The sequence below is a fragment of the Parasteatoda tepidariorum genome, chromosome 2 (assembly GCF_982258835.1).
Source record: "Parasteatoda tepidariorum strain Cologne lab strain chromosome 2, Ptep-v5.0, whole genome shotgun sequence".
NCBI lineage: Eukaryota > Metazoa > Arthropoda > Arachnida > Araneae > Theridiidae > Parasteatoda > Parasteatoda tepidariorum.
The window spans coordinates 48,086,460-48,112,519 of NC_141756.1; the positions used below are offsets into that span (position 1 = coordinate 48,086,460).

General features: G+C 29.3%; 1 protein-coding gene and 1 long non-coding RNA gene across 4 annotated transcripts in view; one reads left to right on the top strand and one right to left on the bottom strand.

The window, feature by feature from the left end:
• The window catches only part of LOC139424991 (uncharacterized), a 72,123-nt gene that overhangs the window by 35,039 nt on the left and 11,024 nt on the right, over nucleotides 1-26,060 (bottom strand). For 2 of the 3 annotated variants that reach the window (XR_011636141.2, XR_011636142.2), the window contains exon 2: nucleotides 19,370-19,519. This is a non-coding gene — a long non-coding RNA (uncharacterized LOC139424991). Of the gene's footprint in view, nucleotides 1-14,721; nucleotides 15,100-19,369; nucleotides 19,520-26,060 lie in introns of those variants that run through there. The other variant, XR_015431364.1, reaches the window with a different exon arrangement.
• The window catches only part of LOC107444103 (sedoheptulokinase), a 49,472-nt gene that overhangs the window by 10,149 nt on the left and 13,263 nt on the right, over nucleotides 1-26,060 (top strand). The window contains exon 2 of the mRNA XM_016058181.5: nucleotides 77-379. Coding sequence (XP_015913667.1) covers nucleotides 77-379 — 303 coding nt within the window. The remainder of the gene's footprint in view (nucleotides 1-76; nucleotides 380-26,060) is intronic.

The window sequence follows — 26,060 nt, forward strand, 5'->3', positions numbered from 1 at the left end:
AAAATGGGAAAGAATTTGAATAATGTTGATTACCATTTAAATTGATTAATTAATAAATATATTTTTTTCTCTTTAGGTATGAGACTGAGGTGGTAAGTGCTCTATATACATGGCAGGATGGCCGTTGTTCACCTGAATTTTTAGCTTCGCTACCAAAGCCTGATTCTCACTTGCGTCTAAGTACAGGACACGCATGTGCGACAATACTTTGGTTAGTCAAAAATAAACCAGATTTAATAGAGCAGTACGATGCCGCTGGAACAGTTCAAGATCTTGTGGTAACCATGATTTCTGGATTAGAACGTCCAATCATGTCTGCGCAAAATGCTGCCGGATGGGGATATTTTGATACAGAAACACGCACTTGGAATACAGAAAGGTAATTATTTTGAACTAATAATAATTCCGAATATAAATGTTTATTTTTTAATGTATATGTTAAATAATACTTTGTTTGAGTTCTCCTCTAGAAATAGTTTAATTTGAAAAAGTATTTAAAGTATATCTGCTTTGTTGATCTATTTTAAAAATGAAATTAGGATGCATAAATTGATTGGAATGTGAGACAACATACTATAACATTTTCTTTTCATATTATTTAAAAAAAATAATGCTCTTTTAGAAAATATCGTTTTTTCAGATAAACACAAGTTATGAGACCCTGAGATGGTTTAGTGAACCTTGTTCTTTTTTAGTTTTTGTTTACTCGTTAAAAATATCTCTGCTTGCTAAAATAAACGAACTGTTTTATTTTCATTAATAGAACCATTAAACTTTTAAAAGAAAGGCCCATTAGGCAAGATTTCTCTCAGCTATGAATAATATTAAAATTTATGAAAAATACTAAATTTTTACATATTTCTAAGAATCAAAGCAATACAGCGTTGGAATTACCTTCAAGCATATTCTTTTTATTTTCTAACTAGCGTTGAACAGCCTACCTGATTCTGAGTTTACGGCTATCACTGTTCAACTTTTTAGCCTTATAATTTTGGACCCAACCCAGAAGAGAAGGGAATTCATGGATCAAGCATTCGAACAAACAAGCCTTCTCGGAGGATGGAACTAAATCACATTTGAGATACGAGATACGGTGAGGAAAACCTCTCACGGTTAACCCGACGGCCAGGAGACTCTCTACGCTTCGTCTACCACTGACGATATTTTAAGTCAGCACTTTGGTTGGTGCGAGTCGAGAGCAGAATGCGTATCAACCAACCACAACTACAACTTCGATTCGAACCTTGGTAACCTCATTAGGAGGGGAATACCTTTAAATATTAAGTTGAGAACACTGGCTAAGGAGGGACAAAATATTGCCTAACAATCATGAAAAACGAATAACTGCTACAAACTCCCTATAATTATGAAATTAGCACATTATTTACTAAAAGCCGTTATTTCATATGACGCCTTCGAAGAATAAACATAAATCAGAAGGGGGATATGAAAGTGTCGTAAGAGCTCTAGAATATTGTCTTTTGAGCTCGAGGCTCGCGAAATTTCCTTAAAAGGTCAATAGTTTACAAAATTAATTTTAAATGATCAGAATAACTGTGTTGTATTCAGTTTGAGCACGAGGTTCGCAAAATTTCCTTAAAAGGTCAATAGTTTGCAAAATTAATTTTAAATTATCAGAATAACTGTGCTATATTCAGTTTGAGCACGAGGTTCGCAAAATTTCCTTAAAAGGTCAATAGTTTACAAAATTTATTTTAAATGATCAGAATAACTGTGCTGTATTCAGTTTCCACATTTAGTTTAGAAATTGTTTTTGAGTCTGTTTTTCGAGAAATAATACCTAAAAGCTTTAACTGTGTTTTTCAAAACTCTACGGAAAAATAAAAAAAGCCACGGTTTAAGTGTCTTACACTTAAAGGGGGGGGGACTATAATTTCAAGCTATATACCATCTTGCTGTAAAAAACTATCTGGGTTTTAAAGCGAACAAAGAACTTACATATTTTAAAAGTTATTAAACTTTTTCACCAATCAAAAATCACCAATTTGGCGAGATTTTTCAACCTGGATAAAAATTATCAAAATCAATCAATTCTCAATTCCTGCAAATTTTTAGGAGTAATGATTAAGTAGCTTTTTAAATGTTAAAATACTAAACAATAAATGCTTTTCATTTTCTCAAATCTGTGGATTTTCTTTATATTAATGTTTGTCCCATTTTAAGAATTAACTTAGGGACGCTAGCTAAACTTCAGAGTTTTGACTATCTGGCACAAACTCACAGAAATTATGAAAATAACTTATTATTTGCAAAAGAGGGTATTTCCTGTGAGAACAGAGTCTTTTAAAAGCAGTTCCAAATGCAAAAATAATCAGCTTCCTTCCTTATCTTATTTGTAAATATTTAGTTTTCATTAATAACGCAATGATTTCAGAAAGTGATTCAGTGGTGAAAATTTAAATACATTCAGATTAAATACGATGAATGTAGCACAGATAAAAATACAAATATAATAAGTATGAAGTACAGATAAAAATACAAATGTAAATAAACGTTGCATAACACATTTGTAAAAATGTTGTTGATAAAATCAAGACTGTTTCATAAATTAGATACCTACCTTATCTGTAAAGCTTTGCAAACGTTTTAAGATTATTTTTAGAACGATAATTTTTGAAAAGATACTTGTTTTGTTTCTTTTTTCTGTGACAACTTCCGCATACTGTTCTATCGATAAAAACATTGGTGGTGGAATATTAAAGATGGAATAAGGTGGAATATTATTTTGGAAGAAAAAAAATATTGCGATGGGTTTCATATGGCATAATCGTCCTTATGCCATATTGAGGCTGCTATTATGTCTCAATGCTGTTTACTAACAAGCCATACAAGTGAATATTAATCATAATAACAACAGAAAAACTAAATCTGTTATATTAATTTATAGTTTTAAAAGGCTTTTAATTTTTGAGTTAAAATAAATTTCGTGAAAAATTTCGCAGTTATGATATATAATTATGTGTAATTTGTCTTATAAGTATTTTTATTACAAAGGATCGTGTTAAAATATATTGAATTAATGTATTGTAAGATACATTAATGTTAAAAGTAAGTATTTAAATCTTTTACTTTTAACATAAAAATGGAAAGAGTTTTGTATAAAACTTAATCTGTTAACTGGTTGATAAATATACCATTGTAGAATTTACTCAATTTATTCAATTCGGCACATTATAAAAAATAATTCTCTCTGTAAACCTAGTCTTTATTTATTCATTACAATAGTAATTTTCTCAAAAAAGAAAGTAAATTCGAACTGAAAAGAAATACTTCCGTTATCGATCATACTTTTTTTTTGCAATCTCGAAGAAAAGCAATTTTAGCATTCATTTATTTTGTTGTGGCATCAGTTTTGCCAAATGTTATGTAAATCGATAAACGCTTATTTTAGAAGAAGTTTATTTTCAGAAATTTATTTCGAATGCATGCATTTTATCTTAAGTTATTGACAGATTTCGTATGGAATTATTTTTCTCCTTAATTAGATTTTGTCTGAACTCAAAAAAAAAAAAAAAAAAAAAAAAAAAAAAATACTAACCCTAAAATACTTTATCCATAAAGTTATTTTGTTGCAAAAGTTAAATTAGAAAACGATTGCAAAAATCTGCCATTTTTGTAATCGTTTTCTAAAAAAAAGTATTTTTTTTATATCTTCACCTAATAGGTACTACATGAAAGTAAAACGTTGTGATTTAAGATACAAATTATTCTTCAGTTACAGATTCTAAGGTATGTAAAATATGAAAGCCATTTATATTATATGGAAAATATAAAAGTTGTATTTTCTTCATTTTTGCATTAGAATTGTTAACCTCAAAATGGAGGTTTTTCTCCGTATATCGTGCTTGGCAATAGTGGTCCACCAATGATATTTTAGTGTCAGCAACAACAGTGTGATTAAAAAAATGAAACACGCCATGGAATGACAATTCATGGCTGATGCTTATAAAAAAGTTGTTATAAAAAGATGTATGTTCAATGTTTTATTAAGATTTAAATGATAAAACACAAAGGACTGATTCATCAAATAATAACACAAATTTCAAGAACCCGTTCGATAGATCAGCAATTGGAGGATACTTTGAGAATTGCTATTACTCTTACTCTAGTACTGTAGAGTTTTAGTAGATAAATGTAATCATATGTCACAATCATCTGTTTCAGAGAATAACAAAAAGTATAAAATCAATACATTCTACTGCATTTTTATTTAAATTTCTTGCATAATATTAACAAGTTGACTTAGTAACCTACGTTAAAACTGACTGTTATCTCCTTCAATTGATAAATTTATTTGCTTAAAATATTGAGCAAAATGCATAGCTCGTGATATTTCTCTTAATTCATTTATCTGACCTTCTGATATAATAAGCTGAAGCTCCATACCTTAAAACATTTAATGCTTAGTTTTAGAAGTAACTATGAATACGTATTTTATTTGCTCCATTATATGCTCTAAGTCACTACAGAAGAGCTAATATAAAAATATGTCTAACTAGCTGTTTCCCACGGCTTTGCTCAGGTGGAAGTACTTTGATTTAAGTTTTAACTATTTTCAAGAGATGTGCACGTTATTGTCAAAGTTCTCTATGAATTGAATTTTAGTAATAATTTAAAATCTGTCCTGCAGCCATTAAGTCACACAAACTACCAAAAGTATGATTTCAAGACATTTCAGCACTGTAGGCAGCAGAAGTGTTAAAATTATTTCCATACCTGCCGTAAGATAAGAAAGAAAACCCCTCCCAATGTTGCTTTACGTGCTTTACCACTTCCTCAAGCACCTCTCGAGCCATTACTTGAGTGTGGTGCTACGGTGCGCATATCGCCCCCAATAATTGATATAACGGTATGCGGCACCATAGCACCGTTTTTGTTTAAATTTTGTACAGCTCTTTTAGAAAAGATTAAAAATAAATCTAAATAATGACATCGTGACTAAGAATTTATGTATATAAAAATGCAAGGTCCTAGTGTAGAATCGAAGGCCACTTGGTTTGCAATTTTGCTGAAACCTCGTTTCTGGTTACCATAATGATCTTCGCTTTCTTTGACATCACTTTCGGGTTATCGAAATTTTTATTATCGTTATGCGATTGGTTCTATTATTATTTTTATTGATATGTTAAGTCAGTTTCAAAATCGTTATTTTTTTTGCCATTAGTTTAAAAAAAATCTAAAAAGCATAACAAGAATAGATTAATTTTTTGTTCAAAACCGTCGTCAATAAATTGCCAAAAATAAGAGGAGTCCCCTATTGTAAACTATTACGAAGTACAAATTTATTCTAAATAAATACTTAACGTATTAAACTTATTATTTTACACAACTTAAACTATCACTTAAGACTACCTAACAAAAGGAATTAAATTATAATGTTGCCAATTCAAATACCCTTAACTTTTTTGGTAAGAGAAATATATAGATTATGCACGTTTTTTTTCTGTTTTGTTATTTTCCAGAACCACAGTCACGATGAAATTTCAATGTATTTAATTTAAATTATTAATTAATCTATTTGAACTACGACTTCAGTGTTAATGAGACCTTCGTAAACAAGAATTTAAGAAATACGTACTCTAGATTTAAAATAACGAAAAAGGTAATAAAAACCTTTTTTTTTGTTAAATCCTAAAAAGAGGATCTAGGAAAAATACTATCTCTTAAGAGATAAAATGATGAGCTATGAATTGTAAAAGAAGTTTCTGTTTTATTATTTTCAGAACCTCAAACACGATACAATTTCAAAGTATTTAATTTAAATTATTAATTAATCTATTTGAACTTCGACTTCAGTGTTAATGAGACCTTCGTAAGCAAAAATTTAAGAAATACGTACTCTAGATTTAAAATGTCGAAAAAGGTAATAAAAACTTTTTTTTCGTTAAATTCTAAAAAGAGGATCTAGGAAAAATACTATCTCCTAAGAGATAAAACGATGAGCGATGAATTGTAAAAGAAACATATGGCCAAGTAACTTTTGGAAGAAGCTCAAAAGCAGATGGTAAAAAAAAATGACAAAAGCAGCTGCTTGCGAAAGGTTATTAGGAATAAAAAGGTTGCTTGATTTAAGCTTTCAATGTATACTTTTTATTGTAAAAATATTGGAGTTGCAAAATGTTTTGGCTCGCTTTCAAAATGTTTCTATGACATTTTAATTTTAAAGTCGGTTGAAAGATTGAACACGAACATTTCGAATTTTGTTGAACTTTGCAAAACTATTTAAACTACTTTTCTAGAGGGAAAAAGTTTATTTTTGTAGATAAAAAAAAATTCCATTCAGTCGGAGGCTCTATATATTTATTTATATTTTTACTATCCAGATATGAGAGATTTATAGCTTTGTTTAGTTTGAATGAGAAAAATATTATAATTTCTAACATATTTATAGAAGTTTTCAACCTACAATATTTAATTTTTTTTTAATTTAAAATAGTGAGGCAATTAAAAATAGTATGTGGGATAACGGGTACATTTGTACCATAGAAACCGAGTGGTTTATTTTTGAAATGTATATATTTTTATTTTAAAAGATTAAACATTAAGTGGAATTAAGCCATTTTACAAAGTTTTGAATATCTATTTGACCAAATTGTATTTTTGTAATTCCTTTTTATTTTGAAAAAGTAAAACGCTTGAAAATTTTTTTAAAAATTAAAGGCGAGGCTCACAACATCATAACTACTTTAAGTGCCTCGCATTATAAAAGCTTGTGACTCATAATAATGTGAGCCGCAAAAATCTTAGACGAAAAATCACCGGCCATTTTGAAAGCAAATGAGAGTAGAAAATAAAAGAATTAAGATGACCCAGACAGTTTTGTGTGCTATTACAATAACGCGAGGAAGGAAGATTTCTTCTCCAAGTACTAAACTCAACCTAGCTTAATTCCCAGGCTGTATGGTGGCTGTCGATAATTTCTAGAAATCTATTTATTATTAATATTTGTAAAGAGAGTTGGTGACCCGAGTCGGAATGTTTTGCTATTACAGTGGCATGAGGAAAGAAGATTTCGTCTCCATTATGCAGCAAGGTGGGGGCTCATTGATTGTGTGGGAAGGCTTCATCCGTAGTGGTAAACTTAACCTAGCTTAACTCCCAGGCTGTATGATAGCTGCGGATAATCAAAGAATTCTAGAAATCTATTTATTATTGATATTTGTGGAGAGACAGAGTTGATGACCCAAGACGAAATTGCTTGCTATTACAATGGCATGAGACAAGAAGGTTTCTTCTCCATTATACAGCAAGGTGGAGGCTGGCTCATTGATTGTTTGAAAAGGCTTCAGCTGTAGTGGTGAACCTAAGCTAGATGAACTCCCAGGTGGTATGGTGGCAGCCGATTTTTAACAGGAAAACGCTTCAGTTCTTCCAAATCTTCATTTGTTAGTTTTTGAATAATAGGTAGCATGTCGTGAATGACCTACCCTTTTCCCTGATCTATATCCTTAACCTCGTTAACCAGAAAATGCACTTCAAATAAAGTATTAAGTTTCTTTACAATTACTAGACTGTGATTTTTAAGTCTGTAGTTACATTTGAAATTGCAGGAGCTTCAATTAAAAAAATGTCGAAATATTTATTCCTTTTAATGTAACGTTCATTTGCTTGTCTAGCAGTTCGATGTAAACGTATAACTATCACGAAAATGGTGAAATCTTATATTTTAATTAATCTTTAATCGGTACAGCTTATGTTAGAATAAACTAACAAAAATAATAAAATATAAAAAATTTTAAAAACTACGCTTATAAAATTTTTGTCAAAGGAAAAAATAATTTTGTTTTTCCCAAACCAAAAATGACAAATGTAAGGCATATTGTTTTGATTCGGTGGTGTTATAAGGTTATTACGAAAGTGATTAGCTGTACGTTTATCGTTTTTGATCTGACAAAAGGGAGATAATTTTTTTAGTCTGTCTGTTAGCTTGAAAAGACATCAAAATGTCGATTTTCGATAAAATGGGGGAAGATTTTTCTCCGTACCATTTAGAAAGTGATTGTAACTTCGTATGAACATCAGGCACAGAGATCCAGCTGAAATGTCATTAATCCAGCTATTTGGAAAAAGATCAAAAATTTGATTAACGATAAATTCCATTTGGCGATAAAATCATGATGAAGTTTCCTTACAGCGTTTAAGAAACAATTGTAACTTGTATTGTCTTTCGGTAAATGAAAATTTGTCACTCCAACTCGTCGAAAAGTTGTTGGAATTTTAATATACGACGCATTCTGTTTGTTTGCACAGTGTCGTCGATAAATTCTGTCTGCAGTGGTTGGGAATCCACTAAATTTTGTATTGTCAACAAAGAAAAATCTCCAGTTAAAATTTAATCTCGAATCTCAGCGTGGTCGAAATTTCGACTGAGTTTATGGTATTATTGCTATAAGTCTTGCTTGCAGTGGCCAGAAAGTGATTAAAACTTATATTGTAGCAAAGAGGTACAGATACAATATCAGCCTTTAAACAATCTGCTAATGATGGAAATCTTAATTTAACATAAATTATATCTATAAATATAAAATATGATGATTCTTTTAGTTACAAGTCAAGAAACCATTTAAAAGTGGTATATTATCAGACTTGGAACTCCAGTTGAAATTTGAACCCTTTAGCTTGTTGAAAAAATGTCGAAATTTCTATGTTCGATAATCTTTATTTTGTGATATGATGATAAATTCTAATTGTTTCTGTCATCAGGAAATGATTGAAACTTACACTGTTGTCAAAGAGTTAAAATTTGAGCCTTAACTATCAAAAAGGGGTCAGAATTTTGATTAATTGTAAATTTTAGTTAGGAGCTTGTCTTACGATAAACTGTTATTTTAGTGATCAGAAAACAATGTTAACTTATAATGCTTTCCAGTTCAATGCTTCAGCTAATCTTAAAGTAGTATGAATTCTGATTAACGATAAGTTACGTTGGGTAATAAAGTGATGAAACATTTTGCTTTAATCGGTAAGGAAACAATTAAAAACTGCATTTTTGTAAGGGGTATACAGCTACAGTGAAAATTTGAGCCTTCTAGTTAGTCGGAAAGAGGCTGAAATTTGAATATGCGAGATTCCATCTTTAACACTAGATTACCCAAGGAAGCCATTTTGACTGCTTTTTAATTTCAATTAAAAAAACAGTGATGTATATAATGACACAATTTCTTAGAATTTTGTAACTTTTATAATAATTTTTATTGTTGATATTTACTAATAACTTGTTATATAACTGGAAGTAGTATCAAAAATATTAAAAACTAATTTTAAACAAATTTCTTCATACATTAGTTATTCTTTCGCAATGCAGTCATTTTGACTGCTTTTGAACAATATAGGTATTTCAGTCTTTCTAGCGTTAATGACTCAAAATATGTCAAGAAAAATGTATTAATAAAAAGGAGATTGTATGATGTTTTATATTTTTATTTATACAAATCATGGATTATGTTTAAACAAGAGCGGTCTGTTATGTCTGACAAACTATGCGTTTTGAATATTTCACTGCTTTTATAAATTAAATCATATTAAAGTATCTAACAAATAAATAGAGCTTAAAACTAATATTTTGTAAAACAAAAATATATTGCTATTTATGATTTATGAACTCAGATAATAAAACCATCATTATTTAATGCGTCTTAAGCGAGAACATTCTCTTTCACAAAATACTTCGCTTATTTGACAGCGAAATCTTTTTAATCCTTCTTTTGAAATATGCGATGTTGAGAAGTTTAGCCGTAGCTTTAGTCCTTCCTTCGCTTTTATTTTTTCAGTTACTTAGGAATTGCTTTTGGATACAAAATCTTTAAAAATAATTCTTAAGCAATCCGTTCAGCCAGTTGTTAAGGACTTGAAACTATATTGTCTTGTTTTCACTCTAATTTTAATCTTAGATACTTTTTATTTGTTGTAAGAGAGCAATAAAAAAAATTAAGGTTCTATTCAAGTTTTTGTCGTTTCAGAGTTTTAGTTTAAGATGATTTCATTGTCTTCAGTTATGATGTTGATTTTTTATACATATGGACTAGTTTCATTGTTTAATTAATTTTGAATTAAGTAACCTTGAACTAAAGATCCATCGTCGCATTAAAGCATACACTTACCAGTTACACCCTTGTGCAAATTATTTGAAACAAACTCAATAAATTCAGAAAACTAAGAGAAAATGCTATTTTATTTAAATTTATACAAACTCAAAAATTTTTAGTACATAATATGATCTCCACGATTCCCTGGCCATTCCAATGTCTCAATTTGATTCTCAGATACGAATTTCTTGACAATTTTGGACGTATGGTAAGGAGCTAAATCCTGTTGAAAAATCCCTGTTCCATCAGGGTATCGTTTCTTCAATTCTGGAACAACTTTCTTACCCAGAATAGTAATGTACTGCTCAGAACGCATCATACCGTCAATAGGCAGCAAAGGTCCAACCCCATTGTAACCGAAACAACTCCAAAACATCTTCTTTATAAAACACGAAAAAAAAAGTTTGTTTCAATTAATTTGCACAAGGGTGTATGGATTAGAGGCTAAAATATTGATTTTTCTTTACTGCATTGGCTGAAAGACTTTGTACCTAAATTTTCAAAAGAAAATAATAATTTTTTACACATACAGAGTGTAATCAAGCTAGTTTTGTACTGGTTTGCATCATTAATTTTCTGAATTTTTCACACGTTTCTATTTTTTTCAGTGATGCTTATTGTAAGATTTGTTACATTTTCAACAATAGATGAAATCAGAATCATAAAGCTTGATTTGCAATTAAATTCTTTTTGTTTATTGGACTAGAATTAGTATGAAATTCGATATTTTTTCAGCAAGTGAATGGATAATCCCAAGAACTATAATAATAATAATAATGATAGTAGTAGTAATAATAATAAAAGTAGGTGTAGACTGATCGGAACCTGTTTTATCTTTGTTTCTAGTTCTGCAATCAAAAGCAACAGCTTACATAAATGATTGAGACTAACAGGCCTCGGTTATAACAACTGATTATAATTTTATTAAACTAATCAAAAAAACATATATTTTAATGGAATGCATAAATATCACAAACTAAATTTATATATATTTATAAATCTCTTTTAAAATTTATTTTTAATACATTTTTTTCTTCAAAAAAATTCTAAAATGACCCTTGAAAACAGATGATAAACTAAGTCTAAGAATTGACATCCATTTCCAAATACATTTGCAAATTACTGCAAAACAATTGCCTTAAACTCAATTAAATTGCTTCAAAATAATAATAAAAAAATTCGTTAATAACTAAATTATAATTCATAAATTTAAGTCTTAAGTCAATAGTTAAGTCTTTTTACATTCTATGTGTTTAACTTTTATAAATATATTTATGTGTCGACGAAAATTTTTACTTTTCTTATTTGTAAATTGAATTTTAAAACAGTAAGATTATTATTTCTTAACTAATCTGAATAAGTTGAATAACAATTATAAGTATAAGTATAAATGGAATCTAATAAGTAAAATAACAATTTGGAAAAATATTTATGCTGTTTAACTAAGTCTTTAATTTCAAAGTTATTAAACAAATGGTTTAAATTTAAACGATTTCGGGGATTTCGAAGAGACATAAAGCGCATCGTGCGCGCAACATACTTTTTTTCTCTCACTTTTGAGAAATTCTTGGATGCGCCTGTTCTTTCTTTCTAAGAATTTTTTTTTTCGATCTTAAAACCACAATAGCACTTCCCTGTCTAAACTTCTTTCACCTTGAGAAGCAATCCTTCTGCTCTATTAGGTTAGTATTGATCTCTACCCCAACGCCGCCATTTTTCATTTCGAGCAAACAATAATCGATGGAGATAGAATCATCAAATTTTATTACATTTGTCTTTCAATGTGATTATAAATGACAGTTCTCTTACGTTAAAGTATTGGAATACTATGCTTTGTTATTCGTTACGAGAAATACGCTAAAGTTAGTTTTCGAAATTATTAAGTATACACGCTTTTATAAAATAATTTGTAATCATATACAAATCATAATTAAATTCGTTCCCCACTGACGTCACAGTAATGTTTTTTTCAAAGTTTTTTATGTCTTGATTACAGAAAAGCCTCGATCGACTTAATTGGAAAAGTTCAGTTCATGCTATAGATTTTAAGAATAAACACTCTGCAATTAAGTAAGTTTCACTGTAATATTTTATTTAACCTGTTTATTTCCTTCCTCAATTTCAATCTCAGCGATGGCTGGTCAATACGAATTCCGTATCCGGCTTGGACCGACCACAGTGCTGACGTACAATATCCTCAGTGATGGACGGATCGGGTTAGAATTCCCTTGCCTTTAGACTCGTGGTTTCCTCTCCATGTAACGCAAATACGGATTAGTTCCATCAAAAGAGGTCCTCCACGAAGACAAATTTTACCCAATACTTGATCCAGGAGTTCCCTTGTCTTCTGGATAGGGTTCAAAAATTACAAGGCTGCGGAGTTGAGCATTAGTAGTTGTAAACTCAAAAATTTGGCCGGCTGTTCAGCGACGGTTATAAAATAAACAAAAATTGTATTGATGCATTTTATATTCTAAATTAAGTTGAAAATAAAAAATAAAGCGATAGACTTCATTGTTCAACATGCAATTAAGCCTACTATCTCTGATGAGCGCTGCATATTTTTGGATAAATGCCTCAGCAATTTTTCCGCCTATCAAAAAAAAAAAAATATAAAAAATCATCACTTTTCGCATACTGTGGAAATAGAAGAAGAACTATCACTTGTGTGACCATTCCTGGTAATTGTTCCAGATCCAGAAAAAGATCATGGGATTTTTTTCGTTGAAAGTGTAATAGTTTTAAAAATAATTACATTCATCAGTCTCACTAATTACTATACAAATAATTTTAAATGTAATAAGTCTCTAAAGTTATACACAAAAAAATCTATATATACCTTATATGTTTATTATCCTAATAGTTTAATAGCTATTGTAGATTAAATACGAATTTTGGATAAAACATTATAAATTAAAAACAATCAAAATGTCATACGTTTTTGAAATAAAAAGGCATAATTATACCCATCATGCGCGGGCTGACTTTTTGGAACACATCCAAGTAGAGGATAAATTAAATGAACCATATTCTTCGAAAAGTTTCATACTAATGGAAGTTTCGTAAAAGGATGCTGAAAATATAAGTATGACGTTTATTAGAATGAATCGATAGAAGTAAATTTGTTTAAACGTCATGAATAGAAACTGGAAAGCATATAAGGCTTTTAAAGTAATTGTTCCAAAGTAGTAACTATACAATGATAGTAACCAAAGAAAAAAAATTAATGTGCATTTAAGAAATTATAATAGTGAAATTCGTAATAAGTGGACTGTACGAAAACAAGAAATGTGTGGTTTTCTTGGTATCGAAATTTGTTCTTTAATTCTTCGATTGCAGGCTTATATTTGATGCATTTCAAGGTTAAGTTACTCTATGTGCTCACGGCTAATTCTTTATGATGGACGTTTTTATTTTTTGTTCCTTTTATATATTGGTGACTGCTGAGAACTAATTCTAAAAACTATATGTTTATGCAAAAAATTTCCAACACCAGATTTTTTTAAACAATTCGCTATAAATGTCAGATTTATATTTAATGTCACTAAAAAATCCTAAAACTCAAACATTCATATTCATAGTTGAATTCGTCATTATTTAAACGCTTTCGTCCAAGAGATTTAAGTTTCGAACTCAAGTGCAAATGGTATCTTAAATCTGCAGACTGCATCTCTAAATAATCAATTTGCATCCACTAGAATTAATTTCAAAGTTCTGCAAACAACTATTCTAATACTTGGTTGTTTTAACGGTCTGCTTCAGGAACTGATCAAATAACGAGTTTACTATGTTGCGTTCATTACGATTCTTTGGTTTATTGCGAAGAAAGCTTTTTTATTTATCGATTCCCTCTTTTTCGGTCTTTCTATAAGAAAAACTGTCCTTTTCCGAATTTGAAATATTTGTTTATTTATTTTTTTTTCTCTCCGTCGATGCGTGTTCCTTAAAATGAGTGAGCGTGACACCTCTGACACAAGTGTCATAGGTTTACCCTCACGGCACTACTGCAATTTTTTTACTGAGATAGAAAGTGCAAGATGAGGAAATACTGTTCTAATTATTCTGAACCTAAGACTGTACCATTATCGATCAATTTGGATGATTATTTTATGAATATATGTGCCTTGAGGTAGGTTAGGATGTATTTTTAGTTTGAAAATGAATATGAAATGATATTTATGATAAGTTATTATCTATGGAATACTTTCCAGAAAAATTTCTTTGATAAGCTTTAAGTTCATAGTATTTTATTACAGTGTAGAAAATAAGCATGTAAGAATATGATTCACCATATTCTAACATGTTTATGTTGGATTATGTTTTGTTATATTGTTAATTTTAAATATCTATCTATTTCTCTCTCTCTCTGTCTGTCTCTCTCTCTCTCTCTCTCTCTATATATATATATATATATATATATATATATATATATATATATATATATATATATATATATATATATATATATATATATATATGTATATACTGCTCAAAACATCTAAAAGTCTAAAGGATAGTTAGGTTGTGGGTTGATCTTACACCTGGAGAATTGCTTGAATAATTGATACATTGTCGACAGACGTAGTAGGTTATATGAGATAAGAAGGACATTTGTTTGGCAGAAAAAAATTCGTTTTATTGAGCATTTGGGTACAAAAGGGAAAAAAACACAATTTGTGTATATGAGAGAAACAAATAAAAAAAGGTGTTTCCTTAAAAGAAAATCGTTTTTAGAACGGCCATCAGAGTTGAAAACCTTTGAGGCATCGAGTCAACGAGGTTATTATAAGGGGCTGGGTATTTTGTTCAACTCCTTCAGAAGAGCTCTTTCCAGTTTTTGGAGAGTTTGTGAGGGTGATAGGCGTTCAGCAAATTCGTCTGCCTTGAATTTCCCAAGCATGCTCGATTGGTTTCATGTCCGGAGAACACGCTAGACAATCCATTCGTATGACTCCTTACTCCAAAAGGATTCGCCAAGTTAGCATGATGTGGCCTGCAATTGTCGTCCGTTAGTAATCTCCAATCGCTGCAGCGTAAGGGATTACAATGGGTCTCAGGATCTCATCCCTATATCAGCGACCGATTAGATCTCCATTTGGAATAATATGGAGAGCGGTGTGCCCATCAATGGAGATGCCAGATGCGAAACTTAAAAATTTTTTATTATTAATTTTTTCCCCATAGAAAACTATTTTACGGTAGTTTGTTTCAAGCTTATATTATTTGGATCCAATTCTAATTAGTTAAGCGCGCATCTGCTGAAAATTACTGTAATCGAATAAAAAATACTAATTTGTTTTGAAAATTGTATATTGATGTAATTTTGAATATCGAGTTAATTATATATTTTTCTTTCTAGTAAATATATATCTATATATACTTTCAAATAGAAACAAATGTCAATCTGTGGCAGGAATTTTCTAGCATTTTTATTGGAAACTTACAATAGAACTTTCAACCTCTTTCCGATTAAGAAAAATGCAAAAATATAAGCTGAAACTAAGTGACTAATGACGTTACAACTTTCAATCATATTCAGACAGATGAAATCAGAATTTATTGCCATAATGTTGACAGAGAAGCTAATTTAACGTCAATTTAAACTACTAATACTTTTTAACTAGTTCTTCAAACAAAAGTTCGATCTAGAATGCTCAAATTTCAACTAGAGTTCTGTGCTTGATTTGAATACAGATTTAAAATTGTTTCCTTAACAATACAAGCAAAACTTTTATTTTATTTCCATTTGTAATTGTATTTAAGATCTTAGCAGAAAAAGCTACCGAAATTAAAAATAGGAGGAAAAATTTAAACTTTACTAAATACGTTTCTTAAGTTACCTAAAAGAGAGAAAATAACTTATGCATGAGCATAGTTTAACCCGAAAAATTTAAACGGGAAACTTAAAAAGGAAGAAAAGTTTAAGTAAATCTATGAAAGGAAGTGGTGTGTCAAAAAAAGAAAAATTTCTGGCATATAAATTGAGTCATGAAAGTTTCACGAGTCCCATCTAAGTGGACAGACTCTCGCTTTATTGTTTTTTTATACTACGAGACGTGGAAACACATTAATGATGGTGTTCTACAGACCTCTTTCTCTCTTTTAACGACAGCACATTATTTTATTACTTCCATGAAATAGAACAGGGTTTGTCTGACGATCTTATTGATTAATTAGCGTGTTTTATTCTGGGAAGTAATACTTTTTATTGCTGAGCTATCGATTTGTATCTTATTAGTTAAAATGATTTGCAATCTCGTTAAAGTAGTTTTAATTTGTACTAAGTACAAAGATTGTTTGTAAATTTTGATGTTGCTAATCATCAAATTATTATTAGTGCGTTTTATTTATGATGAAGTATTATCTGTATTCCATTTCGAGTTATGACTTTTCCAATGTTATGTTTCCAATCGCTATTTTTTCAGTACAAGTAGAATTTTTTCTGTTCGAGATCTTGTGACAGAATGTTTTGTTTGATTAAGTTCGTTGCTTTTCTGTATTATAATGTTGCTGCTTATATATCTCATATTTTACAAACGCAAGACTCTGTCCCTTAATATTTTGTCACAAGATTTTTTCACACGATTTGTTTGTGAAAAATTTCACCCCACGATGTTTTGTTAACGAGAAATTCTGTCCCCTATTGTAATAGATTCTGTTCTAAGATTATCTGTAAGCGAAAGATTTTGTCGCACGATGCTTTGTCAGCAAGAGATTTTACTCTTTTATGCCTTTCTAGCAAAATAATGTGTTCTACGATGCTTTGTTAGAGTGAGATTTTGACCCCTTTAACATCAGTTTCTGTTCTAAAATTTTTTGTTTCTGAAAAAGTTTGTCACACGATGCTTTGTCAGCTAGAGATTTCATTGCTTGATGCTTTGTTTGCATAAGAAAGTGTTCTACCATGCTTTGTTAGCGAGAGATTTTTGTCCCGTATTGTAATAGATTCTGTTCTAATATTATCTGTAAGAGAAATATTCTGTCAAACGATGCTTTGTTAGCTAGAGATTCTGCTCCTGGATGCCTTGTTAGTAAAAGAATGAATTCTACGATACTTTTTATATAATAAAAAGTATTGTAGAACTCATTCTTGTTAGCTAACTCATTCTAACTCTAGCTAACTCAGCTAACACTAGAACTCATTCTAGTTTGCGTGAGATTCTATTTCTCGATACTTTGTTACACTATGCCATAGAGAAAGAAAGATAAAAAAAACCCTTTCTACTCAGGATATCTTTTCATATGGAGTATGCTTCTGCATTGTCTTATGAAATATGGCAATTCAGAAACATGTGTGAGAAATTTTTGCGAGAATCTACATGGAAGTTATTTAAACTAAATACGCAAATCTTTTGTGCAAACGTAATAAGTGTGGCCAAAATACTGATTTAGCCGTAAGGTAAGTCAGCATTTTAATAGATGCGGTAAAATAATTTAGAGTATGCAATTATTGGTAACTCATTCTAAACATTAGTTTCATAGATCAAGGTATGTATGGTAGCAAAATTAGCCTTCTCTGAAATTAATCAAAATTATATTTTAAGCATAAAATATCTGCCAATGAGTAAATGAAAATAAAATAGTTTACAGCATGCATAAAACGTTTTTAACACTGTCTATTCACCGCAAGCGCTATTCTTCATTGGTCTGAGTGTAATCAGTATATATCTGGTGCAACTTTTTCCCCAGCTCACATCAGGCTTATCTGACGCTGGTGTTGATGCATTGGTGCATATTCTTTTGATAAATTCATTTAAAGTCAAATATAAAGTAAGTCTGTTGGATGTTATATAAGGTTATACAGTAAGTAGTGATGTTAAACATTTGTTTAACTGACCCTAAAATATATAATATGTGCAAATGTATTACAGTAGGGATTTAGAGCAAGTTTTCTACAATATGAGGAAATTCTTTTAGGAAAAGAATTTACAATCTTCTTTTTGTCGTATTCAGGGTGTTTCAGAAAGCTCCCTTTCCGACACATTTTTAGAATCCTTATAAAAAATATACAGAAAAAAAGAAAACACAACAGAGGTCGCAAATCAATATTTTACCAGGGAAAAATCAAAAATACAGTGGAGCATCGTTTATACGACGATCACTTATACGACGTTTACATTTATACGACGTTTTAGTGTGGTCCCAAATCATTCCTATTCATTTTAATGTAAAAATATATCGTTTATACGACGCACAGAATCGGTTATACGTCGATTTTTAGATTTTGTTCTTTATTTAATTTTTTATTTTTTCTTGTGTATTTTAAAAAGGGCGGAATTTGCCAACATGAATGATGCAGAAAAGGGTGTCAACAAGAATGCTTGGATGACGACCGTAATTTTTACTAGATGACTGAAAAAACTAGACAATGTTATGAAGAGGAAAAAACGAAAAATTGCTCTATTCATCGACCAATGTCCAGCGCACCCATCGATACTAGTTATTTTGGAAAATGTAAAAGCTCTCTTTTTTCCTGCAAATTGCACAAGTGCGCTTCAGCCATTAGATTTGGCCGAGATTAGAAATTTAAAATTGCATCATAGAAAGCAGTAACTTCAACTCGCTATTCAAAGCATTGTAGAGAATAATAGCAAGAAAATATAATTAAAGTTAACATACATTCAAATGGCTCACTGCAATTTTTCTCCTTTGGTTATTTGTTTGTTTTGCTTTGTCTAATTTAGAAATTTATGTAAATTAACACGTTAAACATTAAAATTAATTGAAAACAGAGTTAGTTTCAGTTTTAGAAGTAAAAATCGATTATACGACGTTATCGTTTATACGACGTTTTTCGGTGGTCCCTTCGGCGTCGTATAAACGATGCTCCACTGTACTATCAAAATCTGGCGAATCTAAGTTGGAAAGTAGAACCTGAAAACAACAAAACCTGTTTATTGCAGGAGGGAACAGAGAAAAGTTAAAAAAGATAATTTAAACGTTTCAACCTGTAATCAAACAGATTTTGTTCTGTATTAAGCTTTCCTAAGCTGCGTTTTGTTACTTCTATAACGTTTTTTGTCTTTTTTTCCCCTCGCAAATTCTAGTTTACTAACCCCTCAAACTGTATACTTTTTAGCCTTCGTTTTTTACGATGATTTTAAAAATGTATATAAACAGAATGCATATAAGTCAAAATATTACTGCTGCATAGCATGTTTTCACAATTTGTTTTTGAACAAACAAATAAATGAATAATGAAAAATAACTGAATTACTGGAAATCATTATAGCGGCCAACATATAGAATTTTTTAAAACTTACTGATATGAATATTGGTGCAGTTTTAACCATATTGCTGCTCGGTGAACAAAAATATTGATTACAACTTGCGCTGTTTGCTGTCTGACTTGAACTATATTTCCTTGTAAGAGTGGCTTCATCTGTTATTTTACTTGATGAAAAAGATCCATTCTAGAAAAAAAAATACGGTTCAAAATGGTCAATTTATTTTTTAATTTTGCTTAAAATTATTGAACTTTAATGATTGTCATTTAGGTTTCAAAATTTTTTATATTTGGCATAAATATTTTCAATGTCTTGTATTGCTTGTTATTATTACTATTTTATTGCTTGCTTGTTTTATATCCATTTTAAATTTATGTATAAGAACAGCCATTCACAAGATTAATTATTGGCATTCACTAGAAGAAAATTATAGCGTAAGAAATATCAATAGCTTAAAAACCGTTAAAAGATTATTTTATCAAATTAAAAATATCATCAATTTTATTAAAAAAAACCAACATATTTACAGTATTTAAGAAGTGCAATTGAATTTAATGTTTGTTTAAAAGTTCTTAAAAGCATTCGTTTTACAATTTAAAGCATAATTAGTTTTATTAAAAAAATACATTTCTAGTATTTAGGAAGTATAAATGAATTGAAGTACAAGTATCTAAAACCTGGAAATTTATATTAATTATTTATATTCAAAATGATTTTAAAATTTTCTTTTGCTTTTTAAAAACGAATGCTTAACTTCTTAAATACCAAATGTAGTAATTTAATACACAAAATCAGTTGTTTTTTAACTGACAATTTTTAGAAACCTATATTTATGCTTTTTATATCCAGCCTTTTACAATATTTTACACTGAAAATAATTTTAATTATTTTGTTATTTCTTTGAAACCATTAAAGTAAACATAATTTTGAATGTACTTAATCTGTATTACACATTACTGACTTGAGCTTTCATATATTTTTCTTAAATACAGTTTCTTGGAACATACTTCGATATCTTCGTAGAATTCTATTTAAATCTCTATTGTCCTTGCTATGGCTGTTTTACGTGAATGGAATAGTGCGAAAGAGTATCTGTCTTTCTTCCCCTCCTGTGATAATTAATGGGTTTTGTTAGTGATATTTGTCTAATCTTAATGGCTATCATTCAAGACGACAAGCAACAACTTTATAACACTAGTAGACGACTACTTTTTTAAACATTTTTTTCTGGACCAAGTGAAGAATAAACAACAAACCGATTCATTTGAAATACTTTTAGGAGGCACGAAATAGTTCCTTACTAATTAAAACATTGAATCTTGTACCACAAGCTCTAATGTTCATAACACAATGATATCGAAATGTTTATTCTTGCAGAAGCAAAACGATATTGAGCTTCATAAAATTTCAATAATGATCTAGTTACTCATAACTAGAAAGGACTATTGTGGTGGCATCTAAGTTACTACGTTTTTTTAAATCTTTTTATTTTTTGATTTGTTTCAGATTTTAACATTCTACATGTCGGTAAGTGTTTTAAGCATGTTTTAAATCATTCAAAAAATTATATTTTGTTTCAGCGGAATTTTTTTTGCTTGTATTAATTTTATTTAATTTTCTAATTATTAAAATAGAAGGTCAATTAAATAAATATATAATTTTCGAAGCAGCTTTTTTGTTTTTAATCAAGGTTTTAAAGCCCCAAAAGCTTCTTCTAAAGTTTGTGGGGGTGTATAGAGAGAACGTTGCAGTTGAAAAAACCGTTTTTGATTGGCATGCAAAGTTTAAAAATAGAAAGTCTGACCTCACAGACCTCGTTCTGGCACCTTGTTCTGGCCGTCCAGTTGAGTGCGATGAAGAACGATTAAACCAAATTTACTCGAAAATTCGTGTCGAACGACAAGGGGACTGGAAGAGAAAATAGAAATCTCATAAACTTTAAATTAAACTTAATAATTTTTAAACTTAATAATAAAACTTAAAAATTTTTTAAGCAAAAGGTAAAAAGTTGCCAACCCGATAAATTGCTGAATTTACTTTACAAATATTTCATCATTTTCATTTTAGTCCTAATATACATTGAAATTTTTTTCTGTTATAACAACATCTAAATTAATTATTAAAAAATAGAAATTTGTTTATATTGCTTGTGAGCAATAATTATTTATATTTAATTTAATTATTAGCAATAATGTTTTAGCCAACAAACATTAACACTTTCTTGAACACCATAACAAAAATGACTAAATTTAAAATAAGTTTTAGACTATTTTAAATATATTTTTTAATGAAATGAATATTTTTTGTTGTTGAAAAATTAACATTAAGATTGATTAAACATGTTTATATTTACACCTTTTATCTAGCAATCTGATAATAGTAATGTTTAATCAAAACATTTAAACACGGGGCTCTTATGTTTATAAAATAAATAAAACTCGAAATAAAATATTTCGGCTTTTTATATTTTGCTTTTTGTATATTTTTCCGCGAAATTTTAAAAATGGTTTTGAAGTTCGTCAACAAGCAGCGCCTATGACTGAAAAACTATTAAAAAAAATATGTTTCTGCTGCATGTCAGAAAATTGTCTCTTAAAAATTTGTGCAGGCGTCAGTTTGCTACTTTGTTGCTGCAAATGTTGGTTGTTTTGAGAACATTGTTTAGTAGTAAAAGTAACGACGAAATGTTGAAACTATTGAGGAACTTAGTCACTAATTTGAGAACGTTGTGAGATGAAATTCTGTTATTTCTATACTTTCATAAATTCTATACTGACGTCATATTAACGTCGTTCAGAAAATTATATTTAAAATAAATAAAAACTGACAGCATGTAATCAGCGTGTAATCTTATTTTGTTAAGTGTTTCAAATTTTTTTCCTATTGTACGTTTGCGTAAACACATAAAATTTAAGCCATTCTTTTGCTTTACATTTTAGTTCTATAATACGAAAAAAGTATTTCTGTTATATTTTTATTTTCTCCTGCACATTTCTATTCTTTTTATATAATAAATTCTATTAAGAAACAAATCTGTATTCATAACGCTTTTTGCAATTTATTTTTTAATTTAAAATGAGGAATGGTACATGTCATTCATATAAATAAGTATATTATAAAAATTAAAATAAATTTGAGAACAAGAAATATGATGAGAAAATAAAATATTAAAAATAAATCTTAATTTATTTCCAATTATTTTATATAAATTCAATTAAAAATATAAAAGAAAACGATCAGCTTATCAATTTATCAATCTAACTGATAGTTAAGTTTTTTGCCGTATCGTGGCGTTAGCACCGCTTGGGCCAGACTAATGCATCGATCAAAAAAAGGCTTGTTTTTTTATGTGCTTTAGCATTTGAGTGGAAACTTTTAACATGTTTCTCTTTGGTACTGAGCGTGCTTGTATACGATAGCTTCAATCAAGTTCAGCCTTGCTTTTTATTAAGAAAACTTATTTTCATTTTTTTTAGATTTCTCTTAAATTGATTTCCTTTAAAAAGGAGTTCGAGCGAATGAAAACTATGAAAGTTAACGATGACTGATTTTAGCTTGACTCATATGTTCATTATTTCAGAAAAGGGACTTTCGATCCAAAATTATGGATTCGTGAGTGGTGGGATAAAAAAGTGATATATATGTATGTTTTTTTTAATCTTTATTGTCTGTTAGCATTGTAGTGTTTGGTAGCTGCAATTCATTAACTTTAAGAATTTTATCTAAAGCTTAATGTTAGAGTAGTGTTTTCTAAAGTACTTATTTGTGATAATAAGATTTCATTAAAAGTAAGGTTATTTATGTTCTCTCGAACTAGCAACTATAAAACATGACTGAGTGTTTTTATTGACATTCAACAGTAAAAAAAAAAAAAAAAAAATAGTGCGTGGAGTCCCTTCGCGCGGAAGAAGTGAAACTTCGTAATGTGGACATGAAAATAGTAAGGGGTAGAAATTGATTTTTAGTGAAATCATATTGTTTCTTTAAGACAAACTTTATTAACAATGCTTACAATTCACAATTGATCACATCTTTTAATTATAATTTTCGAGTGGAGAAATATCCAAATCTATAACATCTACAATGGGATTATGATAACTAGAGTAAGATACGAAATGTTTGAGTTCTATTTTTTCAATATTTCTTGCAAAAACTGCATCAATGGTAGTTGTTGGATCATTCCTACCAATAATCATTTCCAATCCAAATTTGTCTTTAAGGAAGGTTAATAATGTTTCAGCTTTAGGTAACGAGAAATTCACATTAATATCTCCTGCAAGGATCACAGGCCGCTCACAATAATCAATTTCTTCACCAGTAACGTCTGTCAGAGCTTGTGAACCTGCAGTGGATAGTGGTAATAAAGATTTTGCAATAAATAATTTAATATCCCTCATGACTGCATTTGGTGAAATATAAATGGCAATTAGAAAAGAGAAAATCTAACAATCAATTGATATTCACAAGAGACGTACCTCGACATAACCTTAAATCCGTCGCATTGTCTGTGGGAATGTTTTCACTCATTTTTTACAATTTTTATCCACTAAGTTTGAAAATAAAAAATACTACCCTATTAAATTATATGTGTATCAAATCAAACTAAAATATTTATAGGAAAACAATACTTTTATTATTTTTATGCCAGTGAGAACCAAAACAATATGGAAATGAATGAGGGAAAACTGGATCCTACCACGTGATTTCCCGGCCAATAAAAATGTAGCGTTAAACGTTTAACGCAACCTTGTTGGAAGTCGCATCAGAAGTATCACTTCAAAAAGTACACCTACCGCCAAAAAAAAAAAAAAAAAAAAAAAAAAAAAAAAAAATGACAGTGTGAAAACTATGAATGCTATATATGATACAACACTTTTTGGGCAGAAGTAGCTGGTTGGCGTAGCTGATTCGAAAAAAGGAAATGATTTTTCGTACAAAAAAATTTTTTTTTAAGGTCCATCTAATGACTTCGGATTTTACTCAAAGGTTCTTTCGATTCTTATGAGTGTTGTTTTAAATGTTGCGAAATAGATATTTTATTTTCCTACTTACCCATTGTATGAAAACACACAATTAAACATCGAACAATTACACATACGCAATTAAACATCGTTATTTGGAATGCCTAACAAGGTAATAAAAATGTAAAATGCTTTTTTTTCTTACGATAAAAGCATTTTACATAAGTTTTTGTGAAGTTGATGATCATCATGAACATTTGGAGGCCTAACTCTTACGTACGCAAAAGCACGCTCGTTTTTAAGATCTTCGATGTCTTTGGATTTGAACTAAAGGTCTTTTGATTCTTACTAAATGAATAGAATCTTAAATGCCATCAAATAGAAATTTTGTTTCATACGATTCCCGGGGAATAAAGGTTAAACATCATTATTTGGAATACTTAATAAGACACTGAGGAAGCTTAATATTTTTTTTTCTCATTCTTAACAATGAACACATTTTATATAGTCTTGTTATAATATGTACTAATAAATAATATTATTCTTTTTATACGGTTTTAGTTATTGTTTTAATTCAGGACGTTTATTTGAATTTGATTACGTACTCTTAACCATTTGCAGCGGGGAAATAACACAAATAACTGGCAATATGTCATAGGTACAATTTTCCATAAAATAATAAATTTTCTAACAAATAAAAAGAATTCGAGAATGAAGACTGGTTTTTTATTATTGGTTCCAACAACGTTAAGAAAACATTTATTCAAAAGATATGCTTTATGGACCAGAATTTATAGCAAAAGATAGAGGACATATATAATTTTTTTTAAACTTTATTCATCATGTTTAAGGATGATATTTTTATTTTCCTATATGGGATACGATCAATTCTTTTTTTTCCTAATAAAAGGAATATCCTATTAGTATTAATATTTCCATAATGCAATTCATACTTTTGTTATAAAAATTTGTTTTATAATACTCATTAGTATATTTTAAATATATATCGTATTTTTACACTGAAGTTATATTTTTATTGTATGTTATGACGGACTTAGGATAAAAGGAAAAACTTTTTGCAAAATCAAACTGTCAATTAAAAAACTTTCTTCAAGCTATTGATAAACTATTTTAACTAGTTTCAACTCCTTCGCCGCCATCTCATTTTGGCAATTTAAAAAAAAAATCACTGATGTTAGAAAAAGTGTTAATTTTTATTATATTGATTCATACCAGAGATAGGTTTGCTAAGAAACCAAAAAAGCTGAAAATGGAAATCCAAAAATGTTATGAGCAAAAACACTTTTTAAAAAATTAAAAAAATATTTGCAATTTTAGCAAAAACAAAGAGTATGTATAGGACGAATTTCCAACAGAATGTTATCAACGCTTTAATAAAAATATCGATGCGAGATTTTATTTGTTTATTTAAATTGTGTGAATATGAAACTCAATCTGTGATTTTTAGATCTCGCGAATACAAACCTCGGTATTTAATTTTAAAATCACGTTTATACGAATCTCGATATTTGATTTTAAAATCACGTAAATACGAATCTCGGTGTTTGGTTTTATAAACGCGTGAATACGAAATGTCATATTTGATATAAAATCGTAAAAATATGAAGCATGATGCGCGATTTTAAATCGAGTATCGCGATGTGTGATTTTAAATCAGATAAATGTCATTTTGAATCGCGTTTGCAGGTAGGTAGGGAAGGTAAGAAAAGAACATAAAGATAATTTTCCCCTCGAGAATTCGAAAA